This window comes from Phoca vitulina, unplaced genomic scaffold (assembly GCF_004348235.1).
Source record: "Phoca vitulina isolate PV1807 unplaced genomic scaffold, GSC_HSeal_1.0 scaffold7, whole genome shotgun sequence".
Taxonomy (NCBI): domain Eukaryota; kingdom Metazoa; phylum Chordata; class Mammalia; order Carnivora; family Phocidae; genus Phoca; species Phoca vitulina.
This window is the reverse complement of record NW_022589710.1, coordinates 35916963-35940044: the sequence shown is the minus strand read 5'-3', so window position 1 is coordinate 35940044 and position 23082 is coordinate 35916963. Positions and strand designations below refer to the sequence as shown.

The 23082-nt window shown below is 39.5% G+C and overlaps 1 protein-coding gene across 3 annotated transcripts in view; it reads right to left on the bottom strand.

The window, feature by feature from the left end:
* The window catches only part of SYNE2 (spectrin repeat containing nuclear envelope protein 2), a 315865-nt gene that overhangs the window by 223291 nt on the left and 69492 nt on the right, over nt 1-23082 (bottom strand). For all 3 annotated transcript variants that reach the window (XM_032405277.1, XM_032405280.1, XM_032405278.1), the window contains exons 3-10: nt 17530-17591; nt 16247-16342; nt 16067-16144; nt 15886-15978; nt 12719-12900; nt 8978-9174; nt 2786-2886; nt 723-824 (exon numbers count right to left, since the gene is read on the bottom strand). In XM_032405277.1, the coding sequence (XP_032261168.1) occupies nt 723-824; nt 2786-2886; nt 8978-9174; nt 12719-12900; nt 15886-15978; nt 16067-16144; nt 16247-16342; nt 17530-17591 (911 nt within the window). The remainder of the gene's footprint in view (nt 1-722; nt 825-2785; nt 2887-8977; nt 9175-12718; nt 12901-15885; nt 15979-16066; nt 16145-16246; nt 16343-17529; nt 17592-23082) is intronic.

The following is a 23082-nucleotide window of genomic DNA, read 5'->3' as shown; positions in this document are numbered from 1 at the left end:
AACAGCAATACCCCTCTCCAGAAGATGCTGTGGCAGGTAAAATGCCGGCCGGCAAGGCGCCGGTACAAAGCAAATGTTCACACGCGGGGACAATAACACGTGTCAATTTTCCTCGAAGGACACCTTGATTGGGGCCCTATCTTGTTATAATTCGGGGTTGGCTTCATTTCTGATTTCCTGATCTTTTTTTCATCCAATATTCTTTCTGCTCTAGACTGGGGACTGGAAAACTCTGGCTGTAAGTGGCGAGATAGTAAATGTCCTAGGTTTGAGGGCCATATGGTTGGTGGCTATTGCCACTACTTAACTCTGGCCCAAGCAGCCACGAACAATACTTTAGTGGGCATGGCTCTCTTCCAGTAACACCCGATGCACAAAACTGGTGATGGGGCCCACAGACCAGTTTGCCACGCCCCGTTCTAAAAGCTTACTATTCAAAGTACCCGGAGGACCAGGCGTCAGCACCACCCGGCAGCTTGCTGGACATGCAGAGTCTCAGGCCCCACCCAGAACTACTGAATTAGAATCCGCACTTTAACGAGACTGCCCAGGTAATTCACACGCACATCAGAATGTGAGAAGCACTGTCCTAGAACTCGATGCTAAAACCTGGCATTTGTTTAGCGTTTAAATAATTACCCTGAAAGATGTTTTTTCCAAAAGCATCCTACTCTTCCCTAACAGTGAGTTACAAATAAATTGCTGTTTAAAGTCATACTTACTTCATACTTTTTAGAGTAGGTCTCGTTTTCTGAATCCTTTAGGACTTCCTGTAGTTTTTTCTCTTGTAGAGTTAACCAGACCACAGCATCTTTCATCGTTCCCTAAAATTCACACAAACACACACACATTTAAAACTCTACCCTAAATAGACTTGGAGATTTTTTTTTTAACAATAAAATTAACAACTTCAAACATCAGTGAAATAATGCAATCATTACACACCAATGACTCATGGCGCCAAAAAGGAATTTTGCTTGTGCACATAACACCTTAAATTTTAAAATGGATTGAAACTAGCACCTGAACATAATGTGCTAAAGAGACAAGGCAAGCAAGCCCCTATTTTTTTTTTTTTTTGCTTATCCATTTCTATTATTCCTCAATTTTAGAGAACATTATTCTAAATTACCCATTTATATTAGGCATTTCAGAATACTGCTTTCTAATACCTCTAAATATGGGTTAATTCAAGAGCTATTCACACCCAAATACACTGACATCAAAAATATCTTGAGCATTTTAAAGACCCTGAAAATAACGCTACTAAAGATTTTGGTTCGGCTATCCTGTGGATGTGAGCAACAACTATTTTTTCTTAGATTCTTGCTTGCTTACATTTGAAAGCAAAATTTACTGCCAGAGGATAAAGCCAAAGATGTTACATCTTATTTCCATTCTCCTTTAACCTTCATTTACTCTTCTCTTTCTATTAAACAGGAGTGTTTTCTATATATTTTTGCATCTGATTTCATGGACAGTTGAATTTTTCATTTTATTTTTTAATAAGAAAATTAATTAGAAAAGAGTAGCTCCCCAGCAGGTCAGAAATAAGTGAACTGAGGGCGCCTGGGTGGCTCAGTTGGTTAAGCGACTGCCTTCGGCTCAGGTCATGATCCCAGGGTCCTGGGATGGAGTCCCACATCGGGCTCCCGGCTCAGCGGGGAGCCTGCTTCTCCCTCTGACCCTCTCCTCTCTCATGCTGTTCCTCTCTCGCTCGCTCTCTAATAAATAAATAAATAAAATCTTAAAAAAAAAAAAAAAAAAAAAGAAATAAGTGAACTGAATTATACGCTTGCGTCCCAGCTTGAGTCTCTGTTCCAGAGTCAGCAACAAATCTGGCATGGTGCCTCAAACGTAACAGTTGGAAAAACATAGGCCTAAATTTGTCACATAAAATGCGACAATATGACTGCATGTAAACATGTCTGAGGAAATAGTTTAAATACATATTAAAATAATATTCAAAAACACTTTACTAAATTCACAGCACTCATTTATCTCCACAGTAGCAGAATATGTGTTTATTTGTATCTCACTGATTTTTATGAAATTTGCACCCACAATATTTTGTGTACCTGACTGAGAGTCAAAGGAAAAAACTGAATAATCAAATTGCAATCTGATAGTGATTCAAGCATACCACAACAAACAACGATGAAGAGTAGAACACACTGCTTCCATTTTTTATAGATTATACAATCCCAGTTACATGTAGTCAAAGAACAGGTAAAATGGAAATATGCTAAAATTAGATGGTGGTGATGATTGCACAACTATGTAAATATACCAAAAACCACTGAATTGTGAACTTTAAATGGTTTAATTTCATGGCATGTGAATTATACCTCAAAAAAGCTGTTAAAATTAAAATAGACAAAAATTAGATAGCTCTAGAATTTTTCAAAAGCCTGCTAAACTTAATTTGTCTTACAGAGTGCCTATGTAAAAGTTATTTTAGATAATTCAGCAAAGTTTAATTAATTACCACTTTTAACTTAAAAATTTTGAAGAACAGGCAAAACTAATCTACAGTGAAAGAAATTAGAATACCGGTTGCCCAGGGTGGGGGGTACAGACAGGAGAGAGGCACAGTGGAACATTCTGGGTAACAGAAATGTGTTACATCATGACTGGGGCATGGTTTACATGGGTGTATGCATTTGTCAAAACTCATAGAACTGCAGTTTGAAGCTCTATATGCAAATTGTACCTCAGTTTTAAAAATTAAGCCACTAGTAGGGTACAACAAAAATGCTCTTGAGTCATACTTATAAGGACACACCTGAGCTTTATCTCCAGTCTCCGCTGCATCCTTCGAATACTGTAGAAATTGCGCCACATAGGTCATGATTGACTTTTCGTCAGGATTCACAACATCCACATCTGCAAGAGGTGCCACACTATCAATCAGCTATAGATGTGATTTTCTGTAATGACTACACAAGAACAGGCTCTGCCATAAGACAGCCTTGAAATGAACCAAAGTAGTTAACCGGCCACGCAATCTCTGGTCGGCGGCCCTTGCCCCAAGTCCGTGCGGTGGCTCAGAGCTTAGATCCACAGGCAAACAGAGCTGAGTTGAATCTTGCCAGTAGTACACACACAGCCTCAATTTCCACCTTACATGTTGTCCGTGTAAGGCCCTCAGTAGGGAGGGTGGAAAGGAGACAATACAGCCTTCCTCCTTCCAGAGACACGATACGAAAACTCCTCCAGGAGAGGAAACTGTAGGAACACAGAGCGACTGGAATCCATTCCTGTCACACCGGTCTCAGCAAGTGTTCAGTGAAGCATTTCCAAAAGCATATGTTGGGGCGCCTGGGCGGCTCAGTCGGTTAAGCATCTGCCTTCAGCTCAGGTCGTGATCCCAGGGTCCTGGGATGGAGCCCCGCATCGGGCTCCCTGCTCAATGGGGATCCTGCTTCTCCCTCTCCCTTCCCCTCTGCCTGTCACTCTCCCTGTTTATGTTCTCTCTCTCTCTGACAGACAAAAGCATACGTTGTATGGCAGACTTACTCAAGACATCCACAAGATTTTATTTGTTCATTCGTGGAACAAATATATTTACTGAGAGCCTTCTGTGGGTCAATCCTTGTGGTGCATTAACGAAGTCCATGGTGAAATAAATTTGGAAAATGCTGAATTAAACAAAGCAAAAATATTATAAATTCCTTAAATGCAGAACTTCTCCAGACTTATAATAAATTAGGTAGATCACAAAATCACAAAGAAGCGATCAATACACTACAGACAAAATGAACACATAATTTTGGGATGTCTTTTAGTATGTTGCCAAAACAACCAGGAAGATATTGAAAAGGAAATCTTCTGTGTTTATTTATTAATTCAGTTAAAATAAATTCATCAAATATTTATAGAGAGCCAACAAATGCAGATCACAAGCAAGATAGGTAAGGCCGAGTTCTTGCCCTTAGGAGCTGTATGTTTCATCACTTTATTCATTCAACAAGGGGATGCTAGACACTTGAGTAGATGCTAGATACCTTAAGACATTATCTGCCCCTCAAGGAGCTTACTGTTAGGAGAAAAACAAACAACAAACGAATATAACACATTATGCATGCTTTAGCAAATGTGTTTACTGGGCCCAATGACTGTTCTAAGTAGGCTGAGGAAGAACATGAATCTAATCTATATCCAAATAATAAAATTCGAGACAGTAAACATACAAAAGGTATCAATAAAAAGGTAGGGGTGGAGTTTCAATAAAGGAAGCATCCCTAAGAACTGAGTTATTCTTTAACCGAAAAAAAAGTATAAGTAGAAAAGTAAAAGTATGGGACGCCTGGGTGGCTCAGTTGGCTATGCATCTGCCTTGGGCCCAGGTCACGATCCCAGGATCCTGGATTGAGTCCCGCATGGGGCTCCTTGCTCAGCGGGAAGCCTGGTTCTCCCTCTGCCTGCTCCTCCCTCTGCCTGCTCCCCCTGCTTGAGCTCTCTTTCTCTCTCCCTCTCTCACAAATAAAATCTTTTTAAAAAAAGTAAATCAAGAGATACATAAAATAATTAGACTGACTTAACTAGATGTTTCTTTTTAAAAACTTTATTGTAGAGGCGCCTGGGTGGCTCAGTCGTTAAGTGTCTGCCTTCAGCTCAGGTCATGATCCCAGGGTCCTGGGATCGAGCCCCACATCGGGCTCCCTGCTCAGCAGGAAGCCTGCTTCTCCCTCTCCCACTCCCCCTGCTTGTGTTCCCTCTCTCGCCGTGTCTCATTCTGTCAAATAAATAAATAAAATCTTTAAAAAAATAAAAATGAAAACTTTATTGTATATACAGCTATGCATTGTGATTAAATGTTTTAATAAAATTGTCAAAAGATAATTATCTTATTCAAATATGACAAAAGAATTTGGTTTGCATAAATAATCATGATGTACTTAACATTTTAAGCTATTATTTAAGCCATTTAAAATGAATTATCGGCAATCATTTATACAGTGGAAATTTGCCTTTTTATACTGTCTATTACATTATTTGCCTAGTTATTTTCACATACTGAACCAGAGAAAATATTTTATACTAATAAAGATTTAGAGAATCACAGTAGGAGAAAAGTACTAAAAAAAAAAAAAGAAAAGAAAAGAAAGAAACCCAGTAATCAGAAAAGGGGATAGAACAAAACATGAGGAAAAACAAAGAAAAGAAAAAAAGATAATGAAAAGCCATAAAGGAAAGAGAAAAGACAAAGAAAGGAAGAAATGGGAAGGAAGGAAAAACAAGGAGAGGAAAGTTAACAAGAAGAATTAATAATAAGCCACCTGAAACTAACATAATGACAAACTTAATATATAAAAATTTGGAATCATTAGGCTAACTCTTATGTAGAAACATCCCCTAATTCAACTGAGGCCCAAGAAGGCTAAGAATCAAAGCAAAGAGCACAGTTAGCTCCCAGATCTTATCCTCTAATGCCATTCTCCAACCAGCGCTCCTTGGAGAGAGGGCTGATCGCAGGCCTGGGGTAGGAAATGTACAAGGTGAGCCTGGGGCGTCCTGTAGTGCCAGAAAATAAGGATGTGCTCAAAAACAACAAGGAAACACCACATGGATGGGGCTATGTCAAAGAAGCACAGGAGCTAGCTGAAAGAGCTCCCAGAGGCTAAAAAACTTTGAGCTGAAAAAATCTTTTTTAATTTGAGAAATAAAACAAAATAATATTAGATTACAACCCAAAGTATAAAATAAAATGTCCATAAACCCATACTGATATAAATCAATGGTTGGATAAATGAATAAACGCGGGAGAGAACAGACATAGCTCCTGCAAAAGAAGTGTAAATAATTTATGTAGATAACCTGCCCTCGAGGAGAGTGAGCATAACTCTCCTATGTTTGGGCTATGCACAGTGACTTCCCTCCAAAGAGAACAACACAGGAAGAGGAAAACAAAAACTAGCTTCACAAGGGAGAAACCTGACAAAGCCAGGTGATCAAGTTAACATCACCAGTGATATAATGTTGACAGCATGTTCCCCTGATACGATGTGATTAAGAATGGCACTTTACAACTCTGTGGTCTTCCTCCAAAGAACCCATAACCCTAATCTAATAAGAGAAAAGACATAACACAAATCCAGGAAAGGGGTACTCTACAATATACATGACCAGTAATCCTCAAAACTGTCAGGTCATCAAAACAAAAAGCTCTAAGAAACTGTCACAGTCAACAGCAGTCAAAAAAGACGTGAAAACTCAATGTAAGGTAGAATTCTGGATGGGATCCTAAAAAGAAAAAGAGCATCAGGGAAAAACTAAAGAAACGTGAATAAAGTATAAAAATATATCAATTTTGGTTCATTAATGATAACAAATGTACTGTACTAACATGTCAACAATAGGGAAAACTTCATGGGAACTTACTAGATCTTCTTTCCAATTTTTCTGTAAACCTAAAACTGTTCTAAAACATAAGGCCTATTAAAAACAAAAGGAATGAAGTCCTGATAGACGCTGCCACAGAGATAAGCTTTGAAAAGATTATGCTAAGGTAAAGAAGCCAGTCACAAAAGACTACATTTATGTGAAATGTCCAGACTTAGTAAATCTATAGAAAGAGAAAGAATTAGTGGTTGCCAGGGCTGGTGCGTGTGTGCATGCGTGTGTGTGTGTGTGTGTGTGTGTGTGTGTGTGTGTGTGTCTTAGAGGCTGGAAGAGGTGGGGAGAAATAGGGATGGATTGCTAATGGGATGGGGTTTATTTTTGGAATGATGCAAAGGTTCTAAAATTGATAATGATGATGGTTGCAACATTTCACCAATATACTAAAAAACTATTGAATTGTACACTTAAATGGGTAAATTGTATGGTATGTGAATGACATCACAATAAAGCCGTATACAACCAAAAAGTTAAGTGACAAAGCCACAATCACTTAGTGGTATTTTGGAGCCAAATGGCTCAGCTTAAGAGAGCTGATTATTGGATTTTCAGCACTTTTATAAGCTGGTTGTTAAACATAGCCAGCATTAAAAATTAAATTGTATAAACACACAATCAAAAAAATATATTAGGGGCGCCTGGGTGGCTCAGATGGTTAAGCGTCTGCCTTCAGCTCAGTTAATGATCCCGGGGTCCTAGGATGGAGCCCCATGTCGGGGCTCAGCGGGGAGCCTGCTTCTCCCTCTCCTCCCCTCTCGCTCATGCTCTCTCTTGCTATCTCTGTCACTATCTCTGTCTCTCTCTCAAATAAATAAAATCCTAAAATATACATATATATAAATAAAGGTAATAGATACTCAAAACTCACCACTTCCCAACTATTTTACTACATTTTACTATTACCTATGCTCTTGAGGTTATTTACCTCTATTGTACTTGTATGATAGAAAAAATAATACCTAATGGTGTGTTAGGATTGCACATCTTTTCCTACTCTGCATTCAGTGACTTCTCACTGGAATCGGCCATGGTGGTAATGTTCAAACCTCACAAACACACACAAATCAGCAAATGCGGGCTTGATTTCTTGTTTTGTTGATTATGAAGAAAGGGATGGAGAAAATGTTAATAATGTAAGTTAAACTTGAAAGTATGTCTTGTTTATTTTTTTTTTTTAAGATTTTTGATTTATTTATTTGACAGAGAGAGACACAGCGATAGAGGGAACACAAGCAGGGGGAGTGGGAGAGGGAGAAGCAGGCTTCCCGCCAAACAGGGAGCCCGATGCGGGGCTCAATCCCAAGACCCTGGGATCATGACCTGAGCTGAAGGCAGACGCTTAACCGACTGATCCACCCAGGCACCCCAAAAGTATGTCCTGTTTAGAGCTGTTAAATTACACACAGTGCAAAAAAATTGAGGAAATATTCTTCCAGGACTGATTCAGCAAAAAACTCATTCACATTGTTGAAGAACAAATGAAGTTGTGACAGACTTCTTTGCTGTCGTGCTTACTCATGATCATAAAGGAAATTATCCACTAACATTCATGCATTCATGTCAGAACTATACATGTCCAGCAGCTGCAACCATAAGTTGGCTGCAGATGGGTACAGGAGTTTGGTGAAAATCAACAAAAGTATTTTGGGGTTATATGGAATTTATAATAAAGTGTAACATATATTTTATTATTATTGAAACTATGTGCTGTATGTGCTTTATATTAGTACTATTTTTAATAACAGACCTGTATATGTATACACACACACTCGTGCACACACATACGTTGTTTTGTAGAGCCGGTCACACATTTACCTACACACCCCTGGTTATAGATCTGAGACTAGAATTCGTATCTCTTAATCTGTTAGTTCATTATAATCTTCATTAATCCTACATACCTCTTTTATGACCTTACTAGGATTTTTAACAAGCTTCAGTAAATTAAGAAACAATCCAACCCAAAGTAAAGTGCTTTTCCAAAGAAGTAAATCATGTGCTCGCCTTGGCAGCACATATACCAAAGAAGTAAATCACTTTAATCTTAATTTTATGAAGTTAACATAATTATCTCTTCGAATGTAACCAGTACTTAGGATTTTGCTGTCGTTGTTCACAATCCAACACGATGTATTGAGCATAATCATGGCAAAGCGGAGCCCGCCACAGAAGGAGAAACAGAAAAGGCAGTTTCTATCCTCATGGGAGGTCAGCTTTACTGAGGGGGAGGGAGTGGAGAGGAGAAATTCGTTCACTCAGTGGATTTACTTGAGAGATTTTAGAACAGAATAACAGAATCAAGGGAACACAATATAGAACACAATGAAAGAAAATTAAGACGAAGACTCAAATTATTCCCAATAACAGCACTCTTTGCTTTCAGCTGTCATGTCATCCCTGCAATTACGGAGGTTAACAAATAGGTAGGAATTCCTAATTTCATGAAATTTAATAGGGTTTAAGTTTAACCCCTTAGGACTAAAACATAATGCCGTTTTGTTCATTTATATATAGATACCATTTTCAAACCAACTTCCCACTGGACATTGTTTTGAAAAGAAAGAAGTTTCTTTACCTTCTGGTTCTAGCAATTTGGGGATTTTAAATTCTCGTTCTGCAATTCTGAAGGCCTCTTTCAGATTGTCTTTGTTGGATCTTTGCTTCACACTCCTCATGTCAATTAGGTCTGGTCGCAAGGCATGAATGACAGCCAAAAAAGCCATCCCATTTCTCCAGCTTGACTTAAAATCCGTCACATTGACGGACTCACACCTATCACAATAGGACAAAAACATGATAAATACTATTTAAAAGAATTTATCAAAGCACATCCACTACATTCAATAGTAATTAAAACAAATTTCAGTGAATCAAATAAATCATTCTAGGAAAATATTTTATTTTAATCTGATAGTCAGATGAAAGTAAAATGCCAAGTTTAATACCACAGAACACTGGTTCTCAAAGTATGGCCCCGGGACCGGCAGCAGCAGCATCCCCTGGGCTGCAAGGGCTAGAAATACAAATTCTCAGTCAGGCCCAAATGCAAACATACTGCGTCAAACTCTGCAGGTAGATCAGAGGTCTGTGTCTTTAAAAGCCCTCCACGTGACAAGTTTAACGCTCTCCATTCAACAGTCTGTTGGCTCAAGACTGACTTTAGACCCCTACATGGAGTTACGTTCCTTTCTCCAGAGGAAACAATTTTCTTTCTCGTTGTAGCAAATTAAATGATAGACTGTGGCACATCAATGGCTGGCAGCTCACTGCAGAGACAGACCTTGCCACTCCTCTGCTTAAAACCAGTCATTGCAGATGAACAGATAAACAAAATGTGGGTTATACATACATGCAACGGAATATTATTCAGCCCTAAATAGGAAGGACATTCTGACACATCTTACAACATGGATGAACCCTGAAGATGTTATGCGGAGTGAAGGAAGTCAGTCACAAAGGGGCAAATCCTACATGATGCCACTCATTTAAGGTACCTGCAGCAGCGATTTCACAGACCAAGAAAGTAGACCCCTGGCTATCAGGGGCTGGGGGGAGAGGGAGAATGGGGGGGGGGGGGGAGTTTGAGTTTCACCAGATGAAAACAGTTCTGGAGACGGATGGTGGTGATAGTTACATAACAACATACTTAATGCCACCCAACTATACACTTAAAAATGGTTAAAATGGTACATTTTATGATATGTATCTTTTACTACAATAAAAAAACTTATGAAAAAAAAACCCCACCCCTGTCATAGCTTGTCAGAATAACATTCCTCACTCAAGGCCTAGCATGATCTGGCCCCTGCTTACCGCTCCCACTCGTGCATCTCCCCTCTTACGATCTTGCTGCAACCCTGGCTTCCTTCCTCTTCCTCAAGAAGAGGATGCTCTTTGTAATCCTTCTTTGTGGATGCTCTTTCTCCTATATCTTCATACACCCGAAGCCTTCTCCTTCAGGCCTCAGCTCAAAGGGCTCCTCCTCAGAAAGGCACTCCACAACCACCTCAGATAAAGGCCACCCTCCCACCCTTGACATTCTCAATCATCATAAGTCCTTCCTGACCTTATTGCCAACTGTAGTTATCATATCGGTCCATCCGCTACGGGCACAAGCCTCTGGAGAGCAATGGCCTTGCCTTTCTTGTCTCTCACGGCAGACTCATCCCCAACCGGTGTCTGGCATATAAAGGTGCTTAATATATATATTTCAAACCACTCCATCAATCACTCCTCTGTATTTGACAAGTCAGCGTCTTATACTATAAGAGTATAGATGCATACAAAATGTGGGAAACATTCCAGAACAACTATAGTGTCCTTTAATATCTCATAAAAAAACACAAGGAAATTCAGTGGACTAATTTGAGGTATGAATCAAATGATAAAAACTTCTGGAGAAACAGCTTCAGACAACATGGGCTTTTCCCGAATCCCTTGGGGAAAAATGCCTAAACTATGACTATGATAAACTAGATAGTATTCAGCGAATTTTGTCTTGTTTAACAAATACGAGGTCCATACTGTGTCTAGAAAGTGTTCTAAATATCTTAAAAAAAAATTCTTACAATACACATAATAAGCCTATGAAGTGTTAGTATTGTCCACATTTTTATGACTGAGGGAGCTCAAACACAAAGAGATGAAGTATCTGACGTCACCAGTTAGAAAGTGCTGGGAGCCAGGACTCAAACCCGGGATTCCAGCTTCAGCTTGTGTGTTTAGATATTAAGCAAAACTAGCTAAAGGGCTGAGGGCTGGGGCCGAGGGCAGGGGAGAGTGGGGATCAGAAGAGCCAAGTGCGGACCGGCAGGCTCTGCCCTCAGTAAAGCACCAGGCTGCAAGGTCAGCTCTGCACTGAGGAGTGGACGCCAATCCCACAAGCACCTGCTGCCAGGGGTGAGAGACGGTGTAAGGTTAGGGCTCCAGAGTGATCGGCAGGATCTAAGCTCATTTAGAAGTTACAAACAGGGGCCCAATTCATCTCCTTCAAAAATAAGAAAATACAACATATTTCTTCCAACTTGGTCTTACTATAGTCTAGAACTCAGTTGAGTTCCAGAGAATTACAGAATACGGAAATAAAAGTTACTTAATAATACCACCAATGATGGCCAAAACGAGGATAAACTCCTGATGAATTACTTAAGAATGATTTACTACATCTTGGTAAGTTTAGCATAGCTCACAGTTGAAAAGCAAGGAAAGACACAGAGAAAAGATCAACTGCTAAAATATTTGAACTTTGAAATGGTTTGAAACTTATTTATGGATAAATGAAACAAGTCTGAATATGATATGATAATGCTTTTCACGCATGCTGTATTTTGGATTAAAAAATTTAGCAAACGAAAGTAAAATGGTCTCTCTAAGATTCAAGAAAAAGTTCATTTGATATACCTAAAACCTCATAAGATATGCATGTTTTTTTGTCCCTTGCAAAATGCAAAGGGTGAATGATAACTAAAGAAAGGTAAGGCTAAAGGCAGAAATTAGCATCCTAGCCTCTCATTGGGAAGAAGTTACTCAGAAGCCCGCCATTTGAGAGGTCTTAGCGACATATTTATGCCTCTATCTATCTAGGCAATGCTATGATGTGACAAGGAATGCCTTTTGAACTCCACAGCTCATCTTGTGGTGAGTTCTTCTGCATCCTAACTCCTTATTTTTCCTGAATCCCATCCCAGCACGTGGGTAAAATGAAAGAGTAAATGCCTCCCTAGAGCATAAAAAAACCCTTTTCCTTGTAAAACAGAATTTCTGAGCACTACCTTCCTTTCATCATCCCCACTCTTTAAAAAAACTCCTATTTTTCTGGCTTCTGTTCCCTAATTGAGCTACAGATTTCTAAACAATGGGGACTGTGATCTTTTAATGTAGTCATATACAGCTCCAAGAGATAATTTTGTGTGTTGATTATTATTCCTTCATTTGTTCATTCATTCATTCAATACACATTTATGGAGCATCTGCCATGAACTCACATTAGGCTAGGTTCTGGGGACACACGGTCAATAAAGATGTAGTCCTGACTTTTAAAGAGTTCCTACTGTGGTAAAATGTTTGGGATTTAAATCCACCTCCCAGAGGCATAGGGGAATTATGCCTAAAGAAAAGGATATTTAAAGACTACTCTATTTCTACACAGTAACAGGCCACCCAAAGAGGTTGGTGAGCATTTGCCTTTGGGGAGACGAAAGTGTTCAGGTGAGTGTTCCACCCAGTCAGCCTGATTTTCAGACCTGGAGTCAATAACACTGTGTTGGTGGGTCAGGCTGCCCTGTGTGTCCCCCTGTAGTCATAGCAAATGACTTACGGGGCACACTGCTCCTGAGCCCACAAGAGAAGAGCCTTCTTTGCAGACATCTGCCATCTTTCTTGGGCTCTGGAGCATTTCTTAGCTGGAGGACTTGAGGTAGGAGATGAGTCAGCCACACTCACACTGTCCAGGAAAGGCTGATTGTAATTGCAAGAAAGAGACCGGGCAAGCTCCTCAATCTAAGGAAGACATAATCATAGTCAACACATACAAATCGTAAGTTAGCGACATTGAGGCAAAACCTTCAGCCAAAACAAGACCTAAAAAGTATCCGATAACAGTGAAAGGTTACTCATAGTGAAATAAGCACTAGACAAATCCTTGAATAACAGCATTTGTCATTCGGGCTACGCTTAGGCTCTCTTTCAGTGGACTTGGATCACTCCTTGCCCTAAATCAGGCAATGTGTTCCACCTTGAGGGCAAGGGTCTATTCAATCCCCGTAAAGTGCTTACAGAGCAATTCGCAGCTACTCAACACCTGTCACTCTAAATTGAATTGAACTCACTTGAAATCCTAGGCTAGAGTATCTTCCAAGAGACTGGGTCAATTAAAATGCATCCTTGATTATAAACCATTAAGAAACAAATATACATACAGAAAAAATAGTCAAATACATGAGAGCTAAGTCCTAAGAAAGAAAAAAAAAACTGCCATTAAGTATGTGGAAAATAACCTCATTCGTCATTTATGAAAGCTAAACATATACAGCAAGAGGACAGTTTCTTCATTTATAACACAGGCAAAAAAATTTTAAAGTTAACATCAAGTGATGGTATCCTCTAGTAAGGGTATGACAAAGTGGATTTTTACATTTTGCCGGTAAGCACACAAGTTGGTTCAGACTTTCTGGAAGGCAGTAAGATAATATCTATGGGAAATTTTAAAAGATCAATCTACAAACACAGTAGCAAGTATTACTGAGAAAAGTACACTTCGTAATAATTAACAGATCTACCAGACAACCAGTAATAGTAGATGTGACCAACACAATTAACAAACTTGATCTGACTGGCATACCCCATTGTACCTAAAATGGCAGAATCAACATTCTTTTCAAATCCATATAAAATTGTTACTGAAATTGACGATGCTGAGTCATAAAGCAAGCTTCAGCATTTTGAAGAACTAAAATCATTCAGATGATATTCTCTGACCACACTCAAATCAAGCTAGAAATCAGTAACAAAGATATAACAAAATGCCCAAATATCTGGGTATTAAGCAATAGAATGTTATAGAACCCAGAGGTCAAATAAGAAATCATAGTGAAAATAAAATATTTTGAACAGAGCAATAACAAAAATATTGTATTCATGGATTAAACAATGCAATATTTTAAAGATGTCAACTTTTTCCAAATTATACATTCAATGCAATCCTCGTTAAAATTCCAACAGATTGCGTGCATGCAAATTAACAAGTTATCTATAAAATTTATATGAATATCAAATCAACATGTTGTATACCTTAAACTTACACAATGGTATATGTCAATTACATCTCAATTAAAAAAATTATATGAGAATGCAAAGAGCAAAGAATAAACAAGATAATCCTAGAGAACAAGTTGGACACTATCAGATATGGAGACTTCTATATAGCTATAGAAATTGATATAGTATAGTACTGGTTCCAAGTATAAATAATGGAACAGAAATGACAATGTGACGATGGAACCACACATATATGGTTACTTGATTTTTTTATTTACTGACACTACAGTACACTAGGAAAATGATGGTCTTTTCAATATGTGGCATTGGGTCAACCGGGTAGCCATATGGAAAAAAACAATCTTGATTGCTTTAACATAACATACTTAAAAAAATTCATTCTCAAAAGATTGTAGATCTAAATGTAAAATGTGAAAAAATTAAGTTTTTAGAATTGTGCTGTCCAGTATAATAGTCACTAGCCACATGTGGCTATTTAATTTAAATTAATTAAATAAAATTTAAAATTTAGTTCCTCGGTCATACTAGCCACATTGCAAGTGTTCAATGGTCACAAGCGACTAATGGCTATGTCCTGAACAGTGCAGCTACAGAACATTTCCATCATTGCAGGAAGTCCTTTTGGACAGAACTATTCAAGAAAATAGCGTAAGAGAGTATCTCCATGATGTTGACAAAGGGAAAGATTTCTTTACAGGACATAAAAAGTACTAGCCATCAAAAAAAATTTGGTTTCCAGGGCGCCTGGGTGGCTCAGTCCATTATGCGTCTGCCTTCAGCTCAGGTCATGATCCCAGAGTCCTGGGATCAAGCCCCACATCGGGCTCCCTGCTCAGCAGAGAGTCTGTTTCTCCCTTTCTCTCTCCCTCTGCCTCTCCCCTGCTCATGCTCTCTCTCTCTCTCGCAAATAAATAAAAATTTAAAAAAAAAATTTGGTTTTCATTATCCTCATGTGTTATTATTCTACTATAACTCCAAATGTAGCTATCCAGAAATCATATATAGTCTTATTTTACATGTTTTAAATTTTATACAAATTAGTTATGTTATTTCCTAGTTTTTATAAAATAAGCATTTGTTTCCCACATAATTTTTCAAATTATTTTCAAAGTAATTATGGAAATACAGAACATGAAACTTTTTTAGGTAGCTGCAGAAAACCTGCACTAACTCAGAATCTGGAAGAAGATATTTATGAGTCACAAGTACCATGAAGTCAGGGCTATAACTGTCTTTGCTGTTTTCTTGGTGTCCTAGCATAAAAGCTAGCGATAGTAGGTGTTCAAATATATTTGTGGAATGAAATTAATCTATGCGTCATTCTTGGGACAGGACTTTGTGGGATTATTAGATTGAACAAGGGTCCTCAAAACTGGGAGATTCTACAAAGTTTAGTGGGTTAGTTTTCAAAAATTTACTCCAGAAGCTTTCTACTATCTTCTGCCAGAGTAAGTAAACAATAAGCAAAATTTTATCATGGCAGGTTCTATTCAGACAGGTGCTGATATCATGGATAATTTAAGATATTATAATTCAGCATTCGATTTTCAACCGCAAAATAACATAAATGGCCAAAGGTCTACCTGTCGAGATTTCCAGAGTGTCCTGTTTCTGGAAGAAACTCAGGACTGAATCTTATTGCGTTACACTTATTTCATACTGCAGTGATCAGAACAGAAATAACTTCCACATCATCAAACTACTTACATGAAAGTGCAGTATAATTGTCCAAATTAGGCCAAGAATAATGGATGGGTTTCCATCTATAATATCAGTAACATGAATATTTATTAGCTTGATCTGGAAAAGAAGAAATGCGGGTTAAAAGGAGAACACATTTCAGAGCGTTCATTTCTCCTGTGAATCTTCAGATGAGATTCATACTCACTGATCGGTTTTTTAGGAACGTCAGGGCATGCTCTATGTTGATTCTACACTGGAAGGTATTCGATCCTTTGTCTCGAGGCTACGAAATTCAAGCAAAATATATTACTTAGAACCTTGTAAAAAAAAAAAAAAAAACTTGTAAATCAACAAAAGGTTTTTTACTGTCATTTAAAAAGCTTACCAACTGTTGTCCTGAGAGTACCTCCAGCAGGTCTAGGAGAACATGCCCCTTTTTAATGTCTGCAAACAGGTCTGAGACAACCGAGGGAGGAGTGTGCTTCAAAAGGTCACAAGAAAAACACTCATTCAAACGTTGGTCCAAAAACATAATACATTTAAGAATCCCATAAATGGGCTTTGTGGCTTCACAAAAGCTAAAATTCGGTAGTGATTTTTTAGTTAGCGGAATGACAGAGAACACAAAACATTCTATATCAAAGCATGATAAGAGAAGTAGTGAACCTAATTTATCTCGTGGCAAATTTCCAGTAACACAACACTCCCGTAGCTTTCAGGGAGAGCTGAAAACCCGTGCATGGAGGCGGCACTAAGGGCATTCAAAATCAGCCAGTGGTGACCTATCTGGGGAGTAGATTACATTTCTGGAGTAATCTGTTTATGAATTTACCCTTCCTGGAATTGCACTGGGCAGGGATGGGTAACCGGGGAGGAGAGGCTCACTCGTTTTGTATCTGGGTTATTCCAGGCACTTGGCGTCACTGAGAGACAGGATGGCACAGTGATTAAGATCAAGGCCTCTGGATCCAGACTGCCTGGATTTGTATCCCAGCACTATCACTTACAAGTAGTGTGACCTTGGGCAAGTCACATAACTTCTTTGTACCTTAGTTTCCTTGTTTTTTAAACAGGAATAACACTATCTGATGGGGATGTTGTAAGGTCTCGTAAATGTGACGCAAACTGATGCCATTTAAAAGAGCTTAGGACGGGGGCGCCTGGGTGGCTCAGTCGTTAAGCGTCTGCCTTCGGCTCGGGTCATGATCCCAGAGTCCTGGGATCGAGCCCCGCATCGGGCTCCCTGCTCGGCAGGAAGCCTGCTTCTCCCTCTCCCACTCCCCCTGCTTGTGTTCCTTCTCTCGCTGTGTCTCTCTCTGTCAAATAAATAAATAAAAATCTTTAAAAAAAAAAAAAAAAAAGAGCTTAGGACGGTGTTTTTAACATATAACACTCCATACATATGAATCATTATTATTTTTTATTATCATTATTATATTTGATTAAAAAAAAAGCTGTTGTTGCTTTAAATATTTTTATAGCACTGTCTCCCATATCCTTAACAAAAGTGTCTCTTTTTTGTGTTGGGAGAGAATAACGAACACATCTAAACAAGATCAAGGTGACTTCAGCACATTCTTTCAACCTTGCCATTTGGGGGACCCAAAGCGATGGAAGGAGGAGTAACTTAAATATATTTGTAGCTTTATCTGCTCTTTTTTTCCTCACCTTTGCCAGCTGTGAGTTGATCCAGCAGGTGAAGGTTTTCTTCTGAGTGTCTTCCTGTTGAGCTATTGAAAAAGGGCAACAGCAGTTACAAAATGAGAAGCCTCAGAAACCTTTTAAATATGTCAAAGCTTCAAAGGTCTAAACCTCTGGGGATGTGCGCGTATTCCACAACTTTTCCAGCTTTCTAGGACTTGGTCTAGATTTCAGATGTTTGTTCAAGGAGTGCTTTGGAAATAGCATGTTGATACGAGATATTTTTTATCGCTGCAGGTTAGCTGAGAAGAGACGATGATTTTTAATAGCGTTTTACTGACAAAAAGCACGAAAAGTCCCCACGTGACCTTGACTGCGCAGCCTGAGGAACTGTGAGGAGAGAGAAGACCTCCCCACCCACAAGCGCTCTCAGTCCAAGCGAAAGCCATACGGATTTAAAGACAAACCCCAGAACAGCTGAAGACATTTAAAAAGGCTCACAAAATTGTGGGCAGTTCAGTCTTGACACAGTATTTACCCTGGAGGCTATGCGGCCACTGAGCTCACGGTAAGCGAGCTGCAATTAGAGTCAGAGGTCTGATCCTGGGCTCGAATCCTGCCTCTGTTACCAAGTGGCGGTGTAACAGCATCTCCTCATGGAATAAGGTAGTAAGCCCTGGCCTCCAGAGACTGGAAATGATTCACTTGAGAAGTGCCCACTTTTACTCTTGCTAACAGGACAGGAGACAAGGGGAAGATCTGAACACTCTAGGTACGTCTTCCCTTCCTCGGAGCGCAGGAGCAGGCCCTACAGCAACACCACGCTCCCCACTGGCCTTCGACCCCATCGGCTTCAGCAGCCATGTCAACTCTGCACACCGCGACTGAGTTTCCATTTCGCCGGATGTCCTCACCTGGCTGGCCCCCCAGGTAAGGACAGACACCGCACCCCTCCCTGGGCCCAACGCTCACAGTCTTGTCACCACCATCTACCTCAAGGTCACCAGGTCTCACCCGAGCATACACGCGCACATGCGCACACACGCCCCGGGCTCTCGGGTTCCCCTCCGTTCTCTCGCTCTGATTTGAGTAAGATTCTGCACATGCCTCTGTTTTTCTCATCTCCCACCTCTCCTTAAAACCTTTCCACGGATGATGAACCTGTAGTACACCATCCGCAAAATCCCGTATCCAAACCCTCTCTGGCAGGGTCGCCTCTCTGCTCTTACTGAAAACTGGCCCGCTCGAGTCCTGGCTCTGTGTTCTCTTATGTAAGCCCCTTGGACCATGGGGGCCTTGCTCCTCGCTGCTACTTCCAGATCATTCTCCACTCTCTTTGTCCCCGAAGCGCTCCAGCTTTGACTCTCATGTCATCAGACCGTGCCCACTGTTAAGAGTCATCTACAGGCTTCTGTCCATTCCTCATCATTTCTCAAAGATTTAGTTCCTTCCCCACTGTCCTCTCTCCAACACAACTCCTAATTCTTGGCAATTTCAACATACATACTGATGAAGCGCCCAAGCTCCTGGTCCCTCCGTTTTATTCTTCTTCTCCAATAAACTTGTCTTCTGCTCTGCTTCAATCACTGACTGTCATGGTCATACCCCACATCTTATCATTACTGATAACTGCAGCTTCTCACAGTCTCGATTTTGTGCATCTCTGAACGACAACCCCTGGCTGTTCAGTTCCTTCCCTCCAGCGCCCCCACTCCAACAATCCTTGGCGTCCATTGGCAACTCCAGCCATTGATTCTGCCAGCTTTGTGCTGTCCTTCGCCCTCACTGATATCCTTCCTCCTCCCATCCTTTTCCAGCTGCTCCCTCATTGAAGTCACCCTGAATCCAGGTCATCAATGACCCCCGCCCCCTTCGACTAGAACCAATGGTTGATTCTCAGCCGTCACCTTTCTGGACCGTACACTCCTGGTTTTTCTCCTACCTCATAAGCTGGCTTCTCTCTTTCCCCTACACATCATATCCAATGCCTTGGGAAATACTCTTCAGTCCCCCTTCAGAATATATTCAGGATATGACCACTTCTCACCACCCCTCACCTGGATTACTGCCCTAGATCCCTAACAGGTCTCCCTCCTTCCAGTCTTGCCCTCAAAATACTCTTCTCAAGCAACAGCCAGAGTGATGTCGCTCAAATGTTACCTCAGGCCAGGACACTCCTTTGCTCACAATCCTTCAAGGGCTCCTCACCTCACTCCTTAAGATGGCTGCAAGGCTGACACCCATGCCCTTTGCTCGTCCCCCTGGCTCATTCCACTCCTGCCACTCTGGCCTCCCTGCTTTTCCCAAACTCCCTAGAAACAGTCCCACTTTAGGGCTTTGCCCTAACTGTCCTTTCTCCCAGGAATGCTCTTGTTACAGATATCCCCACAAGCCTAATTCCCATCCTATTTAAAGCTGTAACACCTCCACTCCTGCTTCCCTTTGTTTGCTCTTATTTTTTCCTACAGCACTTACCACCTTCTAACATCCTACGTAAGTTATATATGTTGTGTGTTTATTATTTAATGTCTTGCTCTTCTCCCAGCAGAATATAAGCCCCACACAGACAAAGCTGTTTTGTCTGTGATCTATTCCAAGTGCCTAGAAGAACCTGGCCCAGAATAGACTCTAAAGAAACATTTGCCAGAATAATAATAATAATAATAATAATAGTTTAATTAATAATATTAAATTGATTGAAATTAATAAAACTAAATTATAATTAAAATTCATAAGTGATAATTTCACTGATTATTAGTGATGTTTTATTTACTATACCAAGATGGCCAAATCTACCTTTATGTGTTTATATTCTTTTTTTTTTAATTGTCTGATCTATCTTCTAATACATTTTCTTTGACCCCTTCCACTCTCCTTTATTAATCTCTAGCTACCACAGTTATAATAGACTGGGATTGTTGGCATGAGATTTAATTGGAGTTCTTAAAAAATTTTTAATCTGATGGGAGTTCAGGTTGAGGAACTGAAGAGAATCTGAGTAAATGTATTTTTGGGTGTTTACAATCCTGGCTGATTAGAGATTAAAGATGCACTTAGCCTCATTGGATTTTTTTCTTATCTTTTTAAATCCACTTCATTTTCCTGTATTACCAGCTTAAATTAGTTATAGCCCAGTGATTTACACAGTACAGGGTCCTCAATAATTGTTAGCTGAACTGAATTGAGTTCTGGCAAGCCAACCAGATACTGTAGGCTTTTGAAAGTTATTTGTTTTATATAAACAAAAGAATTACAAAGAACCACAATTCTGTCCTATAGTTCAAAATGTTACGACATCTTCTAGAATCTTTGAGATACGTTTTCATTGCTTTTTCTCCTAGTATCAGTAGATGTTTCAACAATATTTTTAAACATGTATTTAAACATTTAAACAAAAATTGTACTGAAGGTTAATTTTGCTCCTCAATAGAAAAAAAACTAGAGAACAGTTTTATGATCCCAGGATCAAGTTACCAGCACACAATGTACATTAATCAAGGCCATGGATAAAAGTGGGGAGGGACCTATCCATTATTATAACAATAAAGCAGAAATCCAAAACAAACAAACAAACAAAACAAAGATGACTCTTCCTATCCTTAAGGGACCAAGAGAGATTTTTCTTTCTAGGTGATAAAGTGTGAAAAAGAAACCAATCAGGAATACTGCTAGGTCTAGGAGAGAAGAGTCTGCCCTTACTTTAGGAGAGTTACGTGGTGGGAGAAGGAAGGGGGACGGACATCTGTGGAAGGTGGGTAAAATCATCTTGGAAAGGGTAAACTGAGTACAGAAAGAGCTTTGTGTGCCCCAGAGGAGTTTCAGTATTCCGCATCCACCTGGAAACCCCAGTCATTCCAAACTATTTCCAGGTAATATGAGGGATCATTTCATTTTCGTGCGATGTTAGACAAAAAGGGTCTTGGTATTGAGCAAACAGGAATGAACTTTCCTAGGCTGAGAAAACAGCCTGGCAGGGAAACCAGGACTCTAACTGGATTGTTCAAACTGGGTGCACCTAATCTAATCCGAGGTTGGACTGACATATATCCCGACATGGACATAAACTTAAACTGAAAAGGATCAAAACTTTTCCAACGAAAACCCTAAGTTATTCTTGTCCTAATTTGATAAAATCTAATAGAAACCAGGGGGAAAACAAAAAGAGAAGCAGCCAGAACAAATCCCCACCGGTGCTCTCCAGTTTAGCAAAGGAAACAAAGCCCAAATGAAATCTTCAGAAAAGGAATTAGAAAAGAAACTTCATGGCTTTTAACGAACTCATTGTCCGCATTTAGAGAACAACTCGTCATCCTGGAAATCAGAACCCTTCAAATGCAACAAGGACCCTTTGCTGAACGGCAAACAAAGATGTCCCAAGTACAATTAAACACCTTTGCAACAGCTGAATTAAATGGTTTAGTATGTGCCATTTTATTTATCCCTTGACACACTTTTCTCACATTTTCATACTGTCTTATCCCTGAAAAGCGGTATTAATTCAACAGGAACCAGAGCCAAATAGCTCACCCTATGGCAGGATAAGTAACCATTTGTTCTTTTCAAAGGCTGACCCATTGGGAAAAAAATAATTGAGAACCAACTGCTTTAAAGCAACTTAATTTGAGTGGGTGAGATTTTTTTTTTTTAAACTGCCAGATTTTATTTTGTAATTTCTGGGGTAAGTTTCTAGTAAAATAATAAAACGCTTCTCAAAATGGCACATAGAGAGAATAGAATCAGCACCTGTTAGGGATAAAAAAAGCAAAAGAATTAAAAAGAATAATAAAATCTATTCTAATGATGGATTTCTCTGTAAAACGCCAAGGAATGGAGAATGAGAAAGTCTCTATCCTGATTTTTAAGGCAAATAAGAAATATGGATAATGTAGAAAAATGTAGCCAGTGAATTTTATTCAGGCCCATGTAGATATCCGTGACTATCATTCTTGGAAAATATCTGACTGAATTTGAGAAGCAAGACAGAGTAGGCAAAGGTTTTCTCTAGATGTCATTACCATAAAAATACATTTAATCCCCGAGTTTGTTCTTATTCAATCTGCCTTTTGTGAGCTGGCATCACATACCCTTAGCTGGAAGGCACCTTTAAATGAAAACAAATTGAGTTAAGCTCAGTTAAGAAGTATGGATTTTAAATTCATTATAAGGTTCCCAGGAAAACTACTGTGGCTACTACTAGGGAGCAGCAAGACCCAGCCACACAAGAGTTCATCTAAAATGTTGACTCCCCCAAAATTAATTAATTAATTAATTAAAATTTTGACTCCAGTAGTCCTCCCCCATAGTAGGAGTTCAAAAGCGGTTACCTCAGACATGAGAATCCCTAGTTTACGTTTTCACTCAAACACAGAGCAATGCGTTATTACAATGTGGCCTATCCAAGAATGTCCTCTCCTGCCTGAGTTCACTGAGGAAGCTTTGCAATCTCCTTCTATCCAGGAATTTCTCCTTCTCTTTCTATTATTGGGTTATTGTTAACAATTTTACTGCACTTGGCTCCAGATTCATTCTTTTGATCTGTCACTCTGCTCATTAAAATCTTTTGATCATTCCTTAATTCCT